The sequence below is a fragment of the Phacochoerus africanus genome, chromosome 1 (assembly GCF_016906955.1).
Source record: "Phacochoerus africanus isolate WHEZ1 chromosome 1, ROS_Pafr_v1, whole genome shotgun sequence".
Lineage (NCBI taxonomy): Eukaryota > Metazoa > Chordata > Mammalia > Artiodactyla > Suidae > Phacochoerus > Phacochoerus africanus.
In genome coordinates, this window is record NC_062544.1 from 6,688,597 (window position 1) to 6,712,449 (window position 23,853).

Sequence of the window (23,853 nt, forward strand, 5' to 3'; positions counted from 1 at the left end):
AAAATGCAGCAAAATCTAATAATTTATATTTTTAATATAATGGTTTAGTGGTTTAATACACTATTACAGTAGAAATATTATATTTAACATAATGGTTTAATAGTGGTTTAATACACTCTTCAAGTGGTGATAGTGTATTAAATAATACCCTAGTGTAATAAATAGTCGTTTAATACAGCTCTGACTATAATATTCAACATATTCTGTCAGAAGTGTTACAGATGGTAGATATTTTACTTTAGCTTTGCCTAAATAAAGGAGCTCACGTATTAGACAAAGATCCTGAAGTTATAAATACAACAGGTAGACATGGGGAGAGGACGCAGGCAGAAGTGACAGTGACAGAGACAAATGCAGCAGCAGATGTCCCCACAGATAAGCGGGGCATTGGACACGCTCTCTCTGAAGGGCCAAGAGGTCAGGTGTGCAGGACATGGCTGTGAGGTCAGGCAGGTGAGTGCCACGTGGACAGATGAATAGCTTCTGCATCAGGGCAGAGATTACAAGAGGGTGAATCTGTTACAGAGTCAGTTACCAGTTCACCAAGAGTAGGAGGAGACATCATGCATAATTATCAAATAGGGGGGCCAGGGAGGTGGTATAAGTAATAATAAGTCATTAACATTAATAATATTAAAAACCCCAATTAACGCATCAAATATGTTAACCTTGGATAAAGCACTATTCTAAGAACCTGACCTCTGTAAGTTCATTTAAACTTCATAGAACCTTTAAATACAATTCTTCCATTAGCTACTCCCCTTATTCCTATTTTATTTTATTTTATTTCATTTCATTTCATTTTTGGTTGCATCCATGGCATGTAGAAGTTCCTGAGCCAGGGATTGAACCCCACAGCAGTGACAATGATGGATCCTCAACCTCTAGGCCACTGGAGAACTCCCATTTATTCCCATTTTATTTTATTTAATTAATTATTTATTTATTTATTTTGCCATTTCTTGGGCCGCTCTCACGGCATATGGAGGTTCCCAGGCTAGGGGTCGAATCGGAGCTGTAGCCACCGGCCTACGCCAGAGCCACAGCAACGTGGGATCCAAGCCATGTCTGCAACTTACACCACAGCTCATGGCAACGTCGGATCCTTAACCCACTGAGCAAGGCCAGGGATCAAACCGGCAACCTCATGGTTCCTAGTCGGATTCGTTAACCACTGTGCCACAACAGGAATCCTATTCCCATTTTAGAATGAAGAAAAAGAGCAGAGAAAGGCAAATCCAAGTTCCAGAGGTAGGTATGATATGCCCAAAGGTAACAAATGAGGCAATAGAGGTATAAAGCTATTACTAAGTTACTAAGCATTTGCTATGGTATTAACCAGTCGAAGACGTTCAAATGGTTAAAACTGGCCTTTCTCACAGCAGAACCAGGCTGGGGTGGGAAGAGCTGTGAAGCACTGACCTGTCGCCATGACCTCACCAGAACTTTTTGATATGTGACTTTGCACATGTTTTAACATGAGAAACTGAGGCAGGTGTATTAAGCTGTTCAAAAGTTTATTGGAGCAAATATCCGGCAGTGCCCCACATGAAAAGTGGTTAGGCAGATCGGCTCACAGGAGTGGAGGAGGTTTTTACAGAGAAGATGGAGAAGCAAAGCAAGGAAGTTACTTGACTACCTATGAGCATAAGGGATGCCATATTTGGGAAAGCTGGTTAGCGGTTTGCCACCAGTGATTCTTTGGTTTCATTTTCTCTGCTGCCGGTGCACTGACTCCGGCTTAGGCAAGGCCAGAGTCCTCATCCTCCTGGACTGCCATTGCTGCTGGATGCCACGGTGGGTATCACACATGGGCATTCTCCCTGTGCTTGCTCCAGTTTTCCTGTCGGTGAGCAAAAAAGGGCCAAGCTACACCTCAAGAATTATGCAAGAAGCCGAATTCCTTTGCCGGTGTCCTATTAAAGCAACATGACCATTAGACAAAATTAAACATCCAAAAAGGCGGAAATTCCACAAAGTTCTTAACTTTGCCAGAGGCTTCCCCTTGCAAAGCTGCCTGGAGATCTGAAACAGCGCCACAGGCTTACATGGAATATTTTAAGCTGTTTCCAACGAAAAGCTGCTTCTCATAACATCTCTTTTTTTTCCGATACTACTGGTGATTCTGCATGTTCTTAACATTACAGCGAAAATACTAAAACTTCTCTACAGACACAAGTGCCCATTCATTAAAAATACTATTTATATATATTTTCCTCACTTAAAATATTTCATACGATGGACAACTTTCTGATGAGCTCCGCCTTTATTCTAAGTTACAGTTTAAAGAAAAACCAGTCTCCACGGTCTGTTATTTTTGGCAGGTGCGACTCTTAAAGAGAGCATGTGGAAAATCACAGACCTCCTATGAATGCTGCTATCATGAAAGTGGCTTTTCTTTATTCCATTTTGAAAAATGTTTCTCTTTGTGTGATAAATCTTCTTAATGAAAAAGGTTTCCTTATTTTGTTAAGAACTTTAGATTTTTCTCATGTAATATATGGCCCCTGGTATTTGAAAGTCTTTGAAAACAAAGAAAACAAGTTGGTCAGAATCTGAGGTTTTAACTTTAAAACACATTCATTGAAAATGTATTTTAGGGCTCAATGTATATTTGGAAGTAGGCCTTAACTGTACAAGAAGGATAAACTATTTTCCTCTTTAGAGGAAATTTATCTAATGATATTGAAATTATCTAGACTTTTTATTTTTATTTTTTTTCATTTTTTTATTACTCAAATGAATTTATCACATCTGTAGTTGTATAATGATCATAACAATCTGATTTCACAGGATTTCCATCCCACTATCTAGACTCTTTTTAAAGTTGTGGTTTTAAGTTATTTGGTGAATAATAGAAAAAAAATAGGTCAATTCATTAAAATCTTTCCACTGAACTTCTGGAAAGCTGAAGCTAACTACTGAGTATGATTCTCTTGCAAGTTAGATTATCTAAATATCAATGATTTCATTCAGCTTGTTTCTGTCACACTCACAGCCATTAGGTCAGTTTATTAATTTATATATTTATGTATTTATTTATTGTTTAGGGCTGAACCCGCAGCGTATGGAAGTTCCCAGGCTAGGAGTTGAATTGGGGCTGCATCCTCAGGCCTACACCACAGCCACAGCAATGCTGGGTCCGAGCCACATCTGCAACCTATGCCAGGGCTTGTGCCAACACCAGATCCATAACCCACTGAGCCAGACCAGGGATGAAACTCGCATCCCCACAGACTCTTCAGCCTCAGTTAAGCCCCTGAGACACAATGGGAACTCCAGCTTATTTTTGATAATTAAGAATTTTTGCCATATCAGCAAAATGTATTCATTAAGCATGGAATTTTAAAAGAGTTTCCCATCATTTATTCAGCACATATTTAGCACCTGCCTAGAACTGCCTTTGAAAGTGGTGGATGTACCAGGCAAACCAAACAGACATAGTCAGCACGTCCAAAGCACTCATCTTTTAGTGAAGGAAATAAACATTAAACGAATACACTGATAAATAGCAGCCAGTTGCAAAGGGAAAAACAGAAGCGGGTGTCAGGAAGTACGTAGGGAGAGGCATTTAAACTGGGACCACTGAGATGCATAGAGCGATGATGTGATACTCTTCAGAGAAAACAACGTTTCCGCAGGAAGATCAGCTTGGAAAGGTGCTTCAGTGGCCATGAATGTGAGTTTGAAGAAAGGGAATAAGCGGAGGAGAGGTGTTGGTGGAATTTCGAGATGCAGCATCTACTGAGCCCTCCAGCCTCCCTCCTGGGGACTTGGGTTCCCTTGGAAGTGATGTACTTTTATTTTATCATTATTATTATTATTTTTGTCTTTTTGCAATTTCTTGGGCTGCTCCCGCGGCATATGGAGGTTCCCTGGCTAGGGGTCGAATCAGAGCTGTAGCCACCGGCCTGCGCCAGAGCCACAGCAATGCGGGATCCAAGCCGCATCTGCAACCTACACCACAGCTCACGGCAACGCCGGATCCTTAACCCACTGAGCAAAGGCAGGGACCGAACCCGCAACCTCATGGTTCCTAGTCGGATTCACTAACCACTGCACCATGATGGGAACTCCAAAGCGATGTACTTTTAAAATGCTTTCCAAATGTGTGCAAAAATCGCATGTCAAATATCAGTCTTTCTTTGTACTACTGTGATGACGACGGTGGGAAGGAAGAGTTTACCTGTTCGTGGATGGCAGTGCCCTCATGCCTAAGACAGTGTGAGGTCCCTCATTCCTAACTGTTATGTCACTGCATCCTGCAGAATCTGCTTTTACTTTAAACATTGCATTAAAAACGCTATCTTACTAAAAATAAGACGGAAGGAATTCCAACGAGGCGATAAGCCTCCTGAGGAGTGCATTCTGAAAGAACCACAAATCCATCAACTGGTAAAGCCAACTAGAACATGGTATTTGTTTGTTTTTTAGTTGCCTCTTCTGCAAAACCAGAATGGTCATACTCAACTCACTGGGCTGGTTTGAGGACTAATTTACATCACAGAGTAGAAAAGAAAAAGTCTTAGTGAATGGGATGCATATCCTTATTCTACTTTATCTCTAAAAGTAATTACAACTAAAACATGCTGTTGATTTGGGGGAATGTCCAAAACCATTCCATACAAAAAATACTCAATCTGTGAACGTCATGGGCATTTGGTAAGGCAATGTGACACACCCCGAGGAGTTCCACGACGTGTTGCAGAGTATTTCAGCTACCAGTTTGGATCCACTCAAATAATTTTTTACCACTTGGATGGGCAACCACATCGTCATGTGCTAAAGACTCAGGGACCAAGAATGGATGCGCCATCTAGTGAGGCTGGGAGACCAGGTTCAAAATCACTGCTTGACAATATGGTCACGACAGATGTTTATTAAGTGAGAAGACCACACAACCAGTGGGTGGTACAGAGTCAGAGGACAGAGACATGGCCCAGGAGAGCGCTGACCTTTGAAGGAAGCTGGGGTTTAGCCACATCCTTGGTCACAATGGCCCCAGGAAGGCTGACGAGTCAGGTGCATGTACAGCATGCATGAAGTGGGAGGTGAGCAGATTCAGGCTGGGCTGAAGTTTCCTTAAGATTCCAGAGAAGGGAGTTCCTGTTGTGGCTCAGCACTTAATGAACCTGACTAGCATCCATGAAGATTCTGGTTCGATCCCTGGCCTCGCTCAGTGGGTTAAGGATCTGTTGCCGTGAGCTGTGGTGTAGGTCGCAGATGCGGCTGGGATCCCATGTTGCTGTGGCTGTGGCGTAGGTCAGGGGCTATAGCTCTGACTGGACCTCTGGTCTGGGAACCTCCATATGCCACAGGTGTGGCATAAAAAGACAAAAGAAAAGAAAAGATTCCAGAGAAGGAATTGATTGATTGATGTGATTAAAATGTTGAAGTTTCGCTTCAGCGAGGGAAATTTAGCTGTGGTATGTAGGATGTGTCAGATAGTGAAACCCACTAGAGGAGTAATTCATAATTCCCAAGAAGAACTGAAATACAAGTACAATTGCAATAGCCTTTTTTTAAAAGTCAGGACACATGCCAAGTAAACCAAGATAAAATTAACAGCAAAAAATATATAAGTTTATACTCATTATGTATAACTTGCTAAAGGCACTTAATAATAATTCATGCTATGTGCTATGATTTGTAAAGGAAATTAATGAACAAGAATTTCAATTAGTCACTAACATTTAACATACTGAAAACTATTCACTACTGGCTTACATTGCATTGATTAAATACAATGAGGATTTTTCACATTTCACTATTAATATTAAATTTCAATAATTGATTCGCCCCACCAGGAATACTGAACAAATGGGTTTTAGTCGCATTTTTTTTTGGGGGGGGGGGTCTTATTAGGGCTACACCCACGGCACATGGAAGTTCCCCAGCTAGGGGTCGAATCAGAGCTACAGCTGCAGGCCTACACCACAGCCACAGCAATGTGGGATCCAAGCCACGTCTTCGACCTGCACCACAGCCCACAACATCGCCAGATCCTTAACTCACTGAGCGAGGCCAGAGATCAAACTCCCATCCTTATAGATCCTAGGCGAGTCCAGTACCACTGAACCACAATGGGAACTCCTTAGTCACAATCTTATTAGGATATAACACTCAAATTTTTTGAAAAAAATCTGTTTTAAAACAACAAGAGCGACATACATTTTCAAGGAGACATTATGGGAAAATTGATAGTTTAGAAAAAAATGGAAAAAAGTCGAGGGCATTTGAAATGAGAAAAACACAAGTGCTTTCTGGAACTCCAGTACTTGTGGTCAGCTTTGGTTTCTGATATGACACACAGTCCTGTTTCACCCACTTGTCCCACACGGAATCCCGAGCTGTTTATCTTGGCCTCTGGGTGGGTCTCAGTCATAGGGAACTCTTCTCTAGAACAAATATACAATTTTTCTGGAAAGGCCAATTCTGCCCCCTGAGTGAAGCTCTCCAGGGAAGGCGGCCTGGGCTGTGTCCAGCTTTGTCCTCAGAGAGAAAGGGCATCGAGATTGCAGTGATTTCCAGAAGGGATGACCAGAAAACACCATATCCCTGTGCCCAAGAGAGAAAGAACAGAATCACTGGCCTCTTGGTTTGGGGAAAAGCCACCACTTTGGTCATCTATCCTCTCTGTTCTGTAAAATAGAGGTAATTGCAGGTTCCTTCAAGCAGGAAAGGAGAGGAGTCATCTCACATCAACTTTTTAGAAGTGCCAGGCCCATTATATGTCTCTGCTTTTTTCTTCCCCAGTAACATATTGGATAACTTGCTTATAATCACACACCAAGCCAAAGGCTTATCCGGAATCCACCTGAATCCAAAACTGATGATCTTTCTATATACTGGCTGCTTTGCAGGCCCATGGGAATGATGGTTTCCATACAAATCATGAATCCACTGGACCATGCTTCAAATACAATCTTAGGGGGAGCTCAGTGTAGAAAAGCCAGGGTGTTTTTCAGGACAACTCAGGTGCAAGGATCTGGAGCTGAGAACATTGCTGTAGCCCAAGTTTTCCTATGGAAGCTCTTGCTTTTTTTTTTTTTTTTTTTAAAGGAAATGGAGTAGAAAGAGGAACCCCAAACTGTTGATTGGCTAAGGATAGCCAAGGAAAGCTCAGAACCTGTACTAGTGAATTTGACCTGAGGAATATTTTTAGCATACCTTCTTGTTCCTAGAAACTTATTCTCCCTTGTGACGACAATGTGATCACATGAACACATTTGGCAGAAGAAGAGAATGAAAAAAATGTATTCATAATCCCATAATTGTAGGGGCAACTCATAGCATCTCTACAAGATGGCACACACATATTTTCTTTGCCTGTAATGTCTCTCTGGATCAAATATAAGTTTATATCATTGTCAAGGTGGATGTATCATGATGCTACAGAAGCTTAAATTTCCTTTCTTCATGAGACCCTTTAAGGGTCTGTGATTAGCCCTAATCATTTTTGTACTTATAGTATGATATTATTTCCTTAGAATAGGGAATTCCTCTTCGAATAGAGCATCTCTCTCAAGTTATTTAAGCCTCAGACCCCACAAAACTTATATTTTCCCCTGATTATTACCAAACAATAGTACAATTTATGTTTCTTCATGTACTGGTCTAGTTCTTGCAAGTTCATGTTCTACCTATCACCTTTTGATGGTTTTTACACCCTGTCCAGAACTTGGGGGTGTTAACTTAGGACTTTCTAGAAGATACTGTGTTCCAGCCCAAGCCCACCTTGGATCCCCTCTTACAATGTTGTACATAGCATGTTGGCATGAATACTTTCGGTCTTTTCCTGCTATTGTTTAAACAATATTAGTGATGGGAACACGTGATGTTTTGTTTTTTTTCAACTAATATCATATCATACAGATGTCTTCATAATTATCATTTGGTCACTTCGGAATAATTCACAGAGTGAATACTCCATTGAATCAGTATATTGTAACTTGGTAATTAATTCCTGTACTATTGGAAATTTAAGATTGGAGCGCTGGTTGTGATTCAGATACAGCTTAGAAAAATAACTGGACAGGGATGGCAGGTTTCGAGATTGGACCTCGTGGAGTCCAGGATTAGACTTTAGTGACGAATCAACTTGGGGATAAAGTCTACAGTAACTCCAAGGCCCTTTGGCTCGAATCCACAAGACATATCTGGGAAATTTTATTTATATCAGAGTTTCTCATTAGCTTCTGGGCCCCAGGAAGACGAGGTCAGGGATCCCTCAGCCATCACTGTGCACTTAGAGCCTGGCTTGGTGCTCAGCACGTATGAAGCTCAATGAATACGCTACAAAGGAATTAACGAAGGAAAACCCACAGACTTTAGAGGCTACACCAAAGCCAGTGCAAACAGAATCTTATGACACTGAGATGTGGGAAATACTAGATTCATTTTGAAGGGAGAACATTTATTTTGTAAAACGGGTCCATGTCAAAGCCGCCTTCTGATGCTTGCACAATATGCATATTCGGTATCCTAGCTGGGGGATCTCCTAGAGATCCTACCACTTCTCTCTCTACATTGTGTGTCTCTCCCATCAGACAGAAGCTGTCTTTAGAGAATATTTAATCAATAAAGGTGCCAACTTATCATCACTACCTTTTAAAACTTGGCTCTTTCAAGCTTAAAAAAAAGAAAAAAAAGTCCCTGTAGTAATTTAATTTCTATACTAAGTTTCTCAATGAGGTGTTAACTTTTTTTTTATTACAAGCTAAGTGAATTAGGAATTCCTAGATACCCAGTCACAAATGGAGCCAATTTTTTTTTACTTAATGGTTTCCTCTTTTCCTCCAGTTTTATGAAGGAAATTTTAAAAGGCATGTTTCTTAGGTTATGTATAGGCTATATAACCTATATAGACTCTTCTTCTCTTTCCAATTAGTTTTTATGGTAAAGCAAAAATAAAACAAACACCTAAGGACTAAGAAGTTTCAATCTTTGGGGTAACTTAGGTTTTATATCACTACACTTTTTTGTAAAGGGGGCTTTGTGGTTTCACAGGAAGTGAAGTTTACTTTTTAGGCTATAAAGGAAAATAGCAGAAAAGGAAGAAGCAAAGCATCCATTTGTTAATTTGGTAAGTATTTACGGAGCCTGTTGCAGGCCAGGCACATGCTGAAGGCTACATGGAATCTGGAAAGACAATGCCTGGCCTTGCCAGCTCTTGTCCCCAGGGGCTGAAAGAGGAATTCTAGTATCTCTTCTATGATTGACGATCCTTAGACATTTTCTCTCTGATTCTGATCAATACCTCGTCTATAACGTGGGAACTCTGCAACCTGATAGGTTTATCTTGTCTCATAATCTTGGTGGGTGTCAAATAAAAAATAAAAAACAGAGAAAACTCCTAGAAGAGAACATAGGCAAAACATTCTCTGACATCAACCTTTCAAATGTTTTCTTATGTCAGTCTCCCACGGCAATAGAAATAAAAGCAAAAATAAAACAATGGGACCTAATCAAACTGACAAGCTTTTGCACAGCAAAGGAAACCATTAAAAAAAAAAAAAAAAAAAAGACAACCTATGGAATGGGAGAAAATAGGGTTTAATCTCTAAAATATACAAACAACTTATACAACTCAAAAGCAAGAAAACCCAACTGAAAAATGGGCAGAAGACCTGAGTAGACATTTCTTCAAAGAAGATATACAGATGGCCAACAAGCTCATGAAAAAATGCTCAACATCATTAATTATTAGAGAAATAAAAAATCAAAACTACAATGAGGTACCACCTCACACTAGTCAGAATGGCCATCCTTAAGAAGTCAACAAATAATGAATGCTGGAGAGGGTGTGGAGAAAAGGGAACCCTCCTGCACTGTTGGTGGGAATGTAAGCTGGTACAACCACTATGGAGAACAGTATGGAGGTACCTCAGAAAACTTAGTATAGAACTACCATATGACCCAGCAATCCTACTCTTGGGCATATATCTGGACAAAACTTTCATCGAGAAAGATACATGCACCCATATGTTCATTGCAGCACTATTCACAAGAGCCAAGACATGGAAACCACCTAAACATCCAATGAAAGATGCATGTATTAAGATGTGGTCTATACACACAATGGAATACTACTCAGCCATAAAAAAGAAAATAATGCCATTTGCAGCAACATGGATAGAACTCTCACACTAAATGAAGTAAATCAGAAAGACAAAGGCAAATGCCAAATGATATCACCTATATCTGCAGTCTAATATATGGCACAAATGAACCTTTCTACAGAAAAGAAACTCATGGACTTAGAGAACAGACTTGTGGTTGCCAAGGGGGATGGGGAGGGAGTGGGGTGAACTGGGAGTTTGGGGTTAATAGATACAAACTATTACATTTAGAGTGGATAAGCAATGAGATCCCATGGAATAGCACAGGGAACTATATCTGGTCACTTGTGATGGAACATGATAGAGGATAACGTGAGAAAAAGAATATGTGTGTGTGTGTGTGTGTGTGTGTGTGTGTGTGTATGACTGGGTCACTTTGCTGTACAGTAGAAATTGACAGAACACTGTAAATCAAGTATAATGGAAAAAATTAAAAACCTAAAAAAAAAAAAGAACCCGAGTGTGTGAAGAGTAGAAAAACACCATGCTATAAGAAAAAAACTAGGGTTTAGAGTTATATTATGTAATTTCATACTTAAGTTATGTCATGTAACACCTAATTTTATAAATGAGCATATATCATGATGTAAGACACATTCATTTATTATAAACATGATAATAATCTAATTCAGGAATCAGCGAACGACAACCCATGGGCCTAATCCAGCCTGCTCCTTCTAGCTGTGCCGAAACACAGGGCAGCAGGATGCTCGACCCTGGGGCCCTTGTGACTTTTCACATCTCCACATAGAGCAAGGCTGAACCTCAGCTGCCCTAAGCCTTGGCAGAACACCCTGGGCCCCTCACTATCATACCCTTGGGAGAGTTATGTTCTGCACCCCGTCCCCCGCTCCTCTCTGTTCCAGGGAGGCTGTCCTGAGATGGTTTCTCATCGCCTCCTGGCTTCTAATGAGGTGTAAGGCTTTCTGCCCCCTACTCTCGCCCTTAAAAGGTCCAGCCGCAGGCTACAAAACTGCAGCATGGAATCAGCTCCTCAGCCACACGGGGGCAAGTTCTCCTGTGCCTTGTCATCTCGCCTCTTCTCTCTCTTTTTTCTTTTTTTGGCTTCCCTGAGGCATATGCAGTTCCCAGGCCAGAGATCAGATCGGAGCTACAGTTGTGACCTATTCTGCAGCTCTGCAACACCAGATTGTTAATCCACTGTGCCGGGCCGGGATCGAACCTGTGTCCTGGCTGGTGCCGCAGAGTCTCCGCTGATCCTATTGAGCCGCAGGGGAAACACCTGGCCTCTTTTGTTTTGGTGTCATCTGTGGGACAAGGGACCTGAGTAGCTGACATCTTTTCTGCTCTTTTGCTGTCTACCTAAAAAAAAAAGTGTCTGAATCTAAAAGTGAACTGTTTGTTGGCTTGACGAATCTGTGTGCCTTGTGGACACATAGCCACACCCCGTCTTCATGGCCTGCGGCTGCTTCCAAGCTATAGGACAGAGATGGGCACTTGTGACAGAGACCATAGAGCCCGGGGAGCCTAAAGCATCTTCTGTCCAATTTACAGACAAGGTCTGCCAGGTCACTGACCTAGTTCATGTCCAATCCCTAAAACGACTTTAAAATCTTTATCAAAAGCCTTCCCATCAGGAGTTCCCATCATGATACAGTGGTAATGAACCTGACTAGTATCCGTGAGGACACGGGTTCAATCCCTAGCCTCACTCAGTGGGTTAAGGATCTGGTGTTGCCATGAACTGGTGTAGGTTGCAGACACAGCTGAGATCTGGCGTTGCAGTGGCTGTGGCAGAGGCCGGCAGCTGCAGCTCCGATTTGACTCCTAGCCTGGGAACTTCCATATGCAGCCCTAAAAAGACCGAAAAAAAAAAAACTGCCTTCCCATCAGCCCTTCCCCAGGCTTTCCTTTCCTTAGACTCAAAGAGCATCAGTCATCGACTAACCAGAAGGCTACACTACGTTCTTGGAAGTCAGGGGCATGGGGAGAAACAGCTTGATTTCTGGACATGACTGTTAGAGCCTGCGATCATGCTTTTCTTCCTGAAGCAGGGAGATAAGAACGCTATCAGCTCTCGGCCAGTCCGTTTGCCTCCCAGTGTCAGGTTATGACTTCGCACTGGGATTTACATCAGCAGGAATGAAGTGAGGGGCTATTCTTGGCTCCTTTGCCCTGTGCATCCTTATAAAGACCTTTTACCACTTTCACGCTGCTTCCGGGAGTCCCTGGCTGTGCATGGGCTGCGTGTGAGAACGGCTTCAGGTTACCTGTCTTCTGTTTCCTGTGCCACACCCATACCAGCCCCTGCCAGATGCCCATGTTCATCAATATTCAGCAACGGTTAATTCATTTTATGAAAACAGCACATGTGTATTGTAAATAAGTCTCCGCGGACGAAGGATATACAGGAAAAGTAAAGGATTCTCCCCCCCACTCCACATCCGCAGAGGTCACCACCCATTCTGATGAGTGGATTTACTGCTTGCGTAGTTTTTTCATGCTCTGTATTAAATAGGTTATGCAAAAGAGGCTGACATTAAAATCTTTTCACTCGTTTTTGGAGGTCAAACTTGACTATATTTTTAAAAAATATTTTTCTTTCAGGAGTTCCATCATAGTGCAGCAGAAGTGAATCCAACTAGCAACCATGAGGACGTAGGTTTGATCCCTGGACTCGCTCAGTGGGTTAAGGATCTGGCGTTGCCGTGAGCTGTGGTGTAGGTCGCAGACGTGGCTCGGATCCCGCGTGGCTGTGGCTGTGGTGTAGGCCGGCAGCCACAGCTCTGATTCGACCCCTAGGCTGGGAACTTCCATATGCCGCAGGTGTGGCCCTACAAAGACAAAAGACAAAAATAAATACGTATATGTATTTTTCTTTCAGAATAACGTTCTGAGAAAAACAGGTATGAGAAACTAAAAACGCTGTGCTGTTGGCTCCAAGTTACAATGTGTGCACAGCGTGGATGGGGCAGGCGTGCACTTTTTCCAGCCTCTCCTGGGTCCAGGGTCACCTCTAGAACAGCTGGAGAGTGGAGACTCATTTTACAGACACTCAGGGGGTTCGAAACCTCCCTTTGGTCTTCTTAACCTCGCCTGGTGGCAGGTATAATAGAGAAAGCAGTAAAGAGAAGAAGCTGGGGGTCGTTGTCAGCAGACCCGAGTTCAGCCTGCCCTGGTATTAACGAGATCTGGCTCTCAGGATCACAGGGGGAAAATACCATCAAACAGCCCATCTGTGCTGAAATCTGACCGCTGAGCGTGATGGCCTCATTCTACCTGGGGCAGCACAGAGAACCAAAGATAAAGTCTGCGTATTAGAGGCAGAGAGGCCAGGGTTTCACGTCACATGACCTTCGGGAGCCAGGACACCAAAAGGCGCAGCCACCACTTCCATCTGGAAAACGGAGATGAGGTTGGACTGAACTCTCCGCAGTGATGAAGGAAGTGGGGATAAGATGCAGCACAGTGCCAGACAGGTGAGAGACTCTTGGGGAAATGTAAGAATTGCTATCATTCAGAAGCATCTTAAGAGATACCAAACTGAGCACTGCCTTTGAAAAACAATTCAAAAAAATGAAAAACGTGAATATGATTTTGAAGGAGACAGATGATTAAGCTCAATTTCTCTTCTTCATCCTTCAACGCGTTTATAACATTGATTTTTGAATGACAAAACTTCTCAGATTCTCCTATGAAAAGTTTATTTAATAAAGAAATGAGTATCGTTACTCAGCTGGCATCTTCTTCCTATTTGATGTACTTCATTAAGAATAGTTCTTGAAAATTAAAATTGCTTTTGTCCAGGAAAAAGAAAAACCACACTATCTTCCCCCATAATCTTTTAAAAAAGAAATCTGGAGTTCCCGTCGTGGAGCAGTGGTTAACGAATCCGACTAGGAACCATGAGGTTGCAGGTTCGGTCCCTGCCCTTGCTCAGTGGGTTAAGGATCCGGCATTGCCGTGAGCTGTGGTGTAGGTTGCAGACGCAGCTCGGATCCCGCATTGCTGTGGCTCTGGCGTAGGCCAGTGGCTACAGCTCCGATTCGACCCCTAGCCTGGGAACCTCCATATGCTGCGGGAGCGGCCCAAAGAAATAGCAAAAAGACCAAAAATAAATAAATAAATAAATAAATAAATAAATAAAATAAAATAAAAAAGAAATCTGGTCATGTAGACACGAGTTCCTTAAAAGTGGATTTTTAAAATTTCTCCAGTGATCATTAACTGGAGAGGTTTTCCTGTCTTTCTCTAGGAGGAGGAGAGTGGAGAAACACTGGAAAAAATTCTAAAACACTGGGAAAAACCCCCCAATCCTGGGGTTGACATCTTTAGATTTTCTTTTCTCAAATAGAATACTTAAGGGTCAAACATAAACTCACCCGCTCTGGGCAAGAGCATCCGGAAAACCACAGTCTATCAGCTTAAATAAAGTTATCGTCTCTCGCTGCTTTTCTCTGAGCACGTGGACAAGTCAACAGCGGGGAGATTCTGCTCTGGATGAAACTGTAAAATCATCTCCTCCCAGGAGGCTGATGAAAACAGACAAGGGGCTTATTCTCCTTGAAAGAAAAAGGGGGAACTGTGAACTCCTCCCAGGCGGCTGTGCCTGGTGGCAGCCGGCGCCTGTGGATTCATGATTGAGCTTCAAGTGCTGTTGCCTAGGAGATGAGAGGAGGCCGATGATGCCTGCCTTCCCTGACCTGATGCGGGACTTCGTTGCCTAAGTTATGCCTATGAGCTGCTGAGCCAGCAGAGCACCAGGAAAAAGGCGACTTGCCTCATGCTTGGCAAGCCACAAACTCCACTCCGACCCTGGAAACACCTGCACATGGCACAGCCCTGTCTTTTTGTCATCCCATGTCACATCCCCAGAGCTTGCTGGGCTGGAGCTGGAAGACCAGTACCCTTCCAGCTTCATTCAACTTGTGACACCCCTGTTGACTGGACCCCAACCCTCATCCCTGTCACCGACGGAACCCTCAGCTACTGGGCCAGAATAATTCCTGCCCTAGGCTGGGCTTGCAGGAAACACGCATCAGAACACACTTCAAGCGGCGGCCACTGGTCAAATTTAGAAAGGAGACGTTACACAAAAGATAGCTGTTAACAGAGAACACTGTTTGTGACTATAACTACGATGGCATTGTCATTAGCCGGGAGACGCCTAATGTGGTTTATTCCTCAGCACTCCGGTACAGGGGAGGCCTCGTATTATGTACACCTTGTTATCTAAAACCATCTAGGAAGATTTTTATTAAATAGAAAAGCCGTCCTTCTACCTAAGAAAACCCACTTTGCAGAGGGCTGTAAATTTCACACTACCTGGATTATCTCATTTCCTTCTAGAGCAATTCACACGAGTTAGATGAGAAAGCGAGGTTTAACATACTCTAGCGACCAGGTCAAGAACTTTATACATACATACATACATTTATATACCTATTTAGAATATGTATAAAATTTATACAAAACATATATACATACACAAACTATGAATTTATACATACGAATATTTCTAACTATGAATTGTAGTATATTATATATACATTATATATATACATTATGTGTATGTAATATATACACACACATTATGTGTATATAATACATACATGTCTATATGCATGTCTATATACGTGTGTGTGTGTATAAAAACTTGTGACGGGTTTCCACTGACTGTTACAATGCACTGAATAGTTTATTTCAATCCTGACATCTGTGTACAGATGTTACAAAGTGGCTCTTTTTTTTTTTTTTGGTCTTTTTGTCTTTTTTTAGAGCTGTGCCCACAGCATATGGAGGTTCCCAGGCTAGGGGTCGAATCGGAGCTGTAGCTGCTGGCCTATGCCACAGCCACAGTCACGCGGGATCCAAGCCGTATCTGTGACTTACACCACAGTTCATGGCAATGCTGGGTCCTTAACCCACTGAGCTAGGTCAGGGATCAAACCTGCAACCTCATGGTTCCTAGTCGGATTCATTTCAGCTGTGCCACAACAGGAATTCCTAAAGTGGCTCTTACTCCATGGATACTGATATCTTATTTTCATCGCAGCACCTGGTTTGCATCAGACCCTGGGATGCAGGACTCACGGGGATGCTGAGGGCCACATCCCATTCAGCCACAGGAAATCTGAAAGCCCTCGGGGCTCCTGTGCCCTCTCTCTGGGTGGGGCATCTATAAGGGATGCACGGCGGACCCCTGGGGCTGCCCTACCTGCGAGTGCGGTAGAACTGGCACCTCTTCAGCGGGATCTTGGCCACGTGCTCCCGAAGACCCACGAACAGGACGCTCTGGCTGTGGAGGATCTGCAGGCTCCTGATGGGCTCCGGCCGCCTCTCGGGGAAGAGCTCAATCTCTTCCAGCAAACAGCCGCCCGAGGTCTGAGTCAAGGGCGCCCGCACCTTCTTGATGGAGCCGTAATCTGCAAAGGCAACAGGAAAAGAAGAAATTAAGGTCAGTGGGTCTCACTCGTCCCTTGCCGTTAAGCCTCCAGTGTTCCCCAGCCTGGCTGCACACAGAATCATCTGCATTCTCACAGATGCTGAGGCCTGGGCCCCACCCCGCACCTGTTCGACCAGCAGCCACTGGATGGGGCCGGGCGCCAGTATTTTTACAGCTCCCAGCAGAGCTAACATCCATCCACTGGGCTACCAGCTGGTGTTCCAGATACAAGTCTAGAGACCCAGCGCGCAGTAAAGCTCACTGCGGCCCAGTGCCGCCAGCTTGCACTGTACCACAGAGGGCACTGGGTCGGAGGAATCCTGGAGACCACCTTGGATTCTCAGTGTCAGACGGAGGAGCTGACGTTGCTGCCCTAGCACAGCAGAGCCGGGGCTGGAGGCCAGCTTCAGATACACAGGAAGCAAAGGACAGCTGCCTTCCTGCCCCGGAAGCGCACCCCTCTCTGCCTCTCCGTCCAGATCACCTCCTCCCGCTTTCTCTCTCAGGCGTGTTCTTTGGGATGCTGTCCTGGGCCTCTGTTCCACAGCTTCTTCCTCCCTGTACTATGGAGCATCCTTTCGAGCCGGTCCCCTCCCTACTCCAGGGTTTCTGCTCGCCACATGCTCACGCTCACTTATTTTGGTTATACATCCTGCTGGATGACAAGTGTCCCAGGGTCCCCTGAAGCAGAGACTCCCCAGGGTGGTGGTGAGGGGCACGGAAAAGGGTCCTCTCAGCCAGGGAGGGGCACGACTCAGCCCACGCTCGGTGTTGTTGGAACCCAGACTTGCAACACGTCCTATTGTCCCTAAAGCACTGTGCCGAGGCCCCTGCAGCCAGGCTGCAAACCCAGGGTGTAGACTCAACCTCTAGCAGCACCTCTGAGAGCCGTGAGCAAGTTCCTCAAATCACCCTGAAGGCACTGGCTGTAAAAAACCCACGGGGATCTGAGTTTCAAAACACAGCGATTCTTGCCGTGTAAACACAGACGAGGAGGCTAGGAAGTTATCTGCGGCTCTTCTGATTTTAAACATCCTTAGTCTCTAAGGACTCTCACAGGAATGGAAAACTTCAAAGGCATTTTCTGTCCCAATCTTCTGAGATTTGCAGATTGATAGGAGACTTCAGACCAAGGATGTTTACATTTAAAAAGAAAATACCCATGTGGGTATATATATTATCCTGAGTTCATCCCGAAACGTGTATCTGAAACATCTCCAGTGAACATTGATGGATTATGAGCTGCCTGCTATAAGCACGCATTTAATTATGTATACAGTAGCATATGCAGTATTAGTAAACTATTGCGTAATTTTACTATAGGTGAGCTGGTTGAACGTGTAGCTTTTGAGAATTACTACGTATGCTGAGAAGGTTAAAAACACAGTACCTGTCTTAAGGGAAGAGTGTCTGTTTGTGATCACATAGCAAGGGAAGGAACCAGGGGGAGGCGGAAGAGGCAGAGAGAGAGAGAGGGAGGGAGAGAGAGAAGGGGGCAGCCTGTGTACAAGGCAGCATTTTTACAAACGCTCAGACGTAGGTGTGTAAGAGAATTTGTATGTGTTTATTAGCATGAGTCAATCTAATTTTGACTTGGAAACCACAGCTCCCAGTTGGAGGGACATTCAATCCAGTGATGTCTGGGCCTTCCTGCCCACACAGTGCAATGCATCAGAGATGGGCACAGCACCAGCACAAAGATGGGAACGAGGTGGGCACTTCAGGGCAGGTGACCTTGGCAGGGTCTCAGCCACACCATCCTGAGAGGGGGTCTCTACCAGCAGATGGAAGTGCCAGCCTTCCTGTGGGGCAGTGACAGGCACGGAGTCTGCACTGCCCTCTGGGACATGCTGACAATAGAACGGGGTCTGAGACAGGGGTTGGGAGCCCACCACATGAGGTGAGCAGCAGGCTCCGATGAGACTTAAATAAGAGGCTCGGGATAAAACAGAACATTTTAGAGCAATGCAGGGGTGGAGGTGGGGCAGAGGCAGCGCAGGTGGGTGTCCAGCTGGAGAACTGTCATTTTATCTTTTGACTGTTACCACCCTGTTTTCAGGGGAAACATGGGTGACAGAGCTAAATCCTATTCAGCAGCTGAACAGTTTCCTGGCTGTTGATTATTTATTTTGCTGATGGATTATTACCCTGAGAAACCAAATTAATAACAGTTCAAACATCAATATGCTCACATGCACGGTGAATTCTTGAGCAATTGTGGGGGGAAACACATTTTAAAAATATTTTCAATAATTTGATTTAAAAGAATGAACCACTGTGGATCAAAACTTCTCCACGTGTACTTCTGCCCATCTTGCATCTGACTTTCCAGCTGCCTGGGATCTCACAAAACTACAGGGCTTAGCATTTCAGAGAATGGTTCGTAGCCTGGCTTTATGTCTTGTCCCCCACCTGTGTCTCTGCTTGGTCCTCGCTCGGAAACATCTGATCTGGGAGCCTTGTGAAGCCACCTGTCCTATGGGCACCAACCAGGTCAGCACCTCCAGACCCAGGGGCCCTGCAGGAGCTTCCTTCTGTTTTTGCTTTATCATACTAGCCACAGTTTAATAACAAATGTACTTGGGGTTTTTTTTCCTTCTACACTTGTCCTTATGAAGCTCCATGAGGGCAGAGACAATCAAGAGTTTGCCCTCTGCTGTCTGCAATATGTTCATCGCCACGGTCTGCGGAGATGAATATACACGAGCTGAGTGAGAAACTGAACAGAAGAGTGAGGGAAGAAAGGAAAGAAAGACGAAAGGAGGCAGGAAGGCAGGAAGGCAGGCAGGCAACTATTACGCAAATGTCATTATGACTTGTGCATTAGCCAAAAAGACTCCCGATTAGTATTTTTGCACCGCAACCTTTAATGAGAGTTAGGACATTGGTGTGAAAGTGCGAGAAGAACTATTATTTCGCCAAGACCCAAATGTTTCCAATGAAAGTGTCATAAACTAAATAGGAGTGAGGAAAAACATCTTCATTGGTGTCAGCTGGGGAAATATCCGTTCTGAACATTTGCCGTAGAAAAATAAAATCATGCCCACCTTCCACACACCTGAAACTCAATACGCGAATCAAAGTCAGTGGCAGGAGAACAGAAATGCCAGAAATACAGAAAGCCTTCTCGATCAATTCTTTAAAATTTTGAGATCAGAGAGAAAAGGACAAATTGGCGCTTCCTGTCCATCTCAGAGCCCCCCTCCCCAAGGAGAGAGGAGGAAGTGTGGCTCCACAAGTGCAAAATCGGAGCTGACAGCAAGAACAACGGGCTGGCACTGCTTTAGCCCAAATGCTCCTAAGAGTCACCTTTTTGTAGGTATTTTGAAACTATTAACTACTAATTATGTTCTGGACACAAATTTGAGAGTCTTATATTTGCAGTTTATCTTGCAAATGGAAAACTGTAGCTATTCATTGTGGAAGAGACAGCTGTCACGAGCTCTTTAAGACTGATCAAAACTGATTGTGTGGTTGTTATCTGCAAGGCCTGAATAGTTGTAATTATAAGAAATGTAAATATTGTACTGAAGGACTTATATTTGCCTCATTTCAGCAGAACAGGAAGCATGTTTACTTCCTAGAGGGTTGGCAGATTAAACAAAGGATGCCCACTTAATTTGAATTGTAGATAAACCATGATTTTTTTGGTATTACTAAAAAATTCAAGATTATTCAAGGTTTATCTGAAATTCCAATGAAAGTGGGCATCTTATACTTTTATTTGTTAAATCTGGCAACCTCGTTTTCATCCCCATCTCATTCAATCATCTCAGCAAGCTGACAACGATGTAGCAAATGCATGCATGAGCATCCCCACTGCATAGATGAGAAAAATGAGTTTCAGAGACTAGAAGAACTGACATGTATTTCCTATAAACGGTCCTTTCAAAATCCCGTAAGGGAGTCAGACGTGAAAAGGAGGGTCACTTCAATGCTAATGAAAGTAACAATGGACCACAACGCAAACATTCATTACAAAGCCAGTGTGATACCTAGGAAAGGGTAGTTTTATTTAGATTGTCTGCATACCCTGTTCATCCCAAGAACTCTTCTGGTAGTCTTGAAAGTCAACGTTCTGATCCATCCATCCATCGGAAGCTGCCGTCACCCGCCCACGTGGAAGACACGTGGAGGCAGCATCTGCTTTAGAAAGCACCGGGTCCCCCCAGGAGCCAGGACCACATTCCTTCTGCATGGGCGCAACGTCAGGCACAGACAGGCACCCACAGTGACTGACATCCCTGCTGTCTTACACCGTCTATTTAAAGAGTCCATCCGTGTTACTGCAAATGGCATTATTTCATTCTGCGTCATGACTGAATCCTATCCCATTGTATACAGGTACCACATCTTTATTCATTCTGCTGCCGATGGACATTTAGGTTGTTTCTGTATGTCTTGGCTATTGTGACTAGTGCTGCAATGAACCACGGGTGCATGAATCTTTTCAAATCATGATTTTTCTCTGGATATATGTGCAGGAACGGGATGGCTGGCGTATAGCAGTTTTATTTTATCTTTTAATTTTTACTTTTTTTTCCATGCTGTTTTCCATAGCAGCTGCACCATGTTGCATTGCCAGTGATATGAGAACGCTCCTGAGCAGAAATCATTAGACTGTAGGTCTAAACAATTCCTAATACTGACTTTTGCTGGTGACTAATTAAGTCATGGAAGATCAGAGGCACATCAGACGTCAGACGGGGGCAGGGAGGAAACACAGAGGCAAGATTGGATGATCATACTAAGAAATATGTTCATTTCCACCTCAAAATGCTGAGCCATTAGGAAAACGGCTAAAGAAAAAGCTAAGGTCATTAATAAAATGGTTTACCAAGGGGAAGTTGGAATACTGTCATATGAAACAGTTGTAAATCCAATTTTAAAAGTGACTGCCGGGGAAGAAATATTTACATCGTTCTTATCAGAAGACTGGAGTGTTACTTAGAAAGGACATGAAGAAATTCTTCCCTCCCAAAAAAGTTCCAACCATAAGAAATGACCCATGAAACACTGACGCTTGCTCCACAGCCTCTATCCCACAGGAAAAATGTTTGCATTTCTTCCAGGATGGGTAAGTGAAACAAGAACAAAACCAAATAAATATAAATGCATGTGTTTTTCAGCCGAAGGTTAAAAATAGACGTATTTTGGTTTCAGTGAAAAAAAAGGTTCTTAGAGCAGAATGTGATAGTAAAGAAAGCTCCCAGGACAAATTCCTAACACTTTTCATGAGAGCAGAGTGACCTGCTCATGGGACCTGGGGACGCAGCAAACATGATTGGCATCTACATAAAAGCTCCAGGCACCGATGCCTGGAGGCAGAAGCCCTGGAGTGTGTCTAGACCTGCACCATCCAAAGGAAATACAGAATAACCCATGTCAGCAATTTAAAATTTTTCTAGTGGTCACATTTTAAAAAGAAAAAAAAGAGGAGTTCCCATCATGGCTCAGTGGTTAATGAATCCGACTAGGAACCATGAGGTTGTGGGTTCTATCCCTGGCCTTGCTCAGTGGGTTAAGGATCCGGTGTTGCCGTGAGCTGTGGTGTAGGTTGCAGACGTGGCTCGGATCCCACGTTGCTGTGGCTCTGGTGTAGGCCAGTGGCTACAGCTCCAATTCGACCCCTGACCTGGGAACCTCCGTATGCCATGGGAGCGGCCCAAGAAATGGCAAAAAGACAAAAAAAAAAAAAGACAAAGAAAAAAAATGAGCAGGTAAATTAAATTTAATTATAAACTTTGATTTAACCCAAGGGATCCAAAATATTATAATATGTAATATTCCAATAGGTAACCAATATACAATTATTGAACGGCTCTGCATTCTTTTTTATACTGTCTCTGCAATGAGGGTTCAGTTCAGACCACCCACGATTCTGGTGTCCATCAGCCCCATGAAGTTATGGTCATGGTATTGGACAACTTGAAGATGAGGTGGCCTGGGACAGCCCACTGCTGCTCTAAAGAGCCAAGTGCCCACCACTCCCCCAAACAGGCAATAATTTCATAACCCACAACATGGCAAGTTTCCTTTGACTGCATTTCACATATTGAGCTTTGCCATACAGTTTTCATTGAACAAAGGGCTGCATCTCCACAAATGTTTGACAGTCCTTGCACCGGAGCTCCTGCTGCAGAAAAAAGGATGCAGGTCCTCAGAGGTTCACTGAAGGCTCATGGCTGCCCAGCAAGTGAGCAGAGCCCCGGAATGAGCATCTTGCCCCTAATGCCTCACTCAGCCACCTGGCATCACCTGCTGGCAATTTTCCCACGGGCAAATGACAGATGTCCCGTGAGAGCAGATGTAATTACTTCAGGTTATGTCAGAACCTTGTGGATTGCCACAAAGTAATCAGAACCATTAAAAAAGGCTTTTTTTCCCCCTTTTTCTGTTTTTGTTTGTCTGCCTTGTAGAGTTTTCCTTTAACTACAGGTGGAGCTTGTCCCTACTCTTTTGGAGCAGAGCTTCTCTCCCAAACCAAAATAGTGAGGGCGACATGATTTTTCATCACCCATAGCCTGAATAATCACCATATGAAACCTAGCATAAATGAGAAAAAAAAATACTGATATACCGAAATTACCTATACCAAAATACCAACTTTAAGCTAGCAAGGAAAGGGAAGCACAGATGTAAACTTGATGGACAAATAGAAAAATACCGGCAACCTTCCTTTCCCTAATTGGGTCAACTTTCTGCATCCAATAAGATAAGACCTTGGGGGAGAATATGCAGGACCCCACTGGTGTGGCCGCTCTACAGGCCTATCATCTACCGTCATTATGTTTTCTAAACTAAAATTTCAAAGAGTCATAGGATATCAGAGTCGGAAGGAATCCATAACAACCTTTTGAATTTTGCAGGTAAGGAAAGCAAAACCCAGAAATGTTGATTTCCAAAGGTCAGGCTATTGGGGCAAAGTTTAGGTCCTCTTTATATCAACCAAGTACTGCTTGCTAAATTTTTGAAGCTGTCTTTGCTTTGGAAAGTACAAGAAGTCCTTACAATGGTGAACCAGTAATAGTATGGCTGATGAATTTCTAAAAGATCAAGTGGTCTGATAAAACGGTGTATTAAGTAAGTCATAGCTGTTATTCGAGATAAAGGTTAGGCTATGATTTATGGATATGCATATCTTTTTTTTTTGTTTTTGTCTTTTTGCCATTTCTTGGGCCGCTCCTGCGGCATATGGAGATTCCCAGGCTAGGGGTCTAATCGGAGCCGTGGCCACCAGCCTACACCAGAGCCACAGCAACGCGGTATCCGAGCCATGTCTGCAACCTGCGCCACAGCTCACGGCAACACCGGATCGTCAACCCA

General features: G+C 43.6%; 1 protein-coding gene across 2 annotated transcripts in view; it reads right to left on the reverse strand.

Moving 5' to 3' along the window:
• The window catches only part of SEMA5A (semaphorin 5A), a 525,937-nt gene that overhangs the window by 95,818 nt on the left and 406,266 nt on the right, over positions 1 to 23,853 (reverse strand). For both annotated transcript variants that reach the window (XM_047769187.1, XM_047769155.1), the window contains one exon: positions 16,300 to 16,507. In XM_047769187.1, the coding sequence (XP_047625143.1) occupies positions 16,300 to 16,507 (208 nt within the window). The remainder of the gene's footprint in view (positions 1 to 16,299; positions 16,508 to 23,853) is intronic.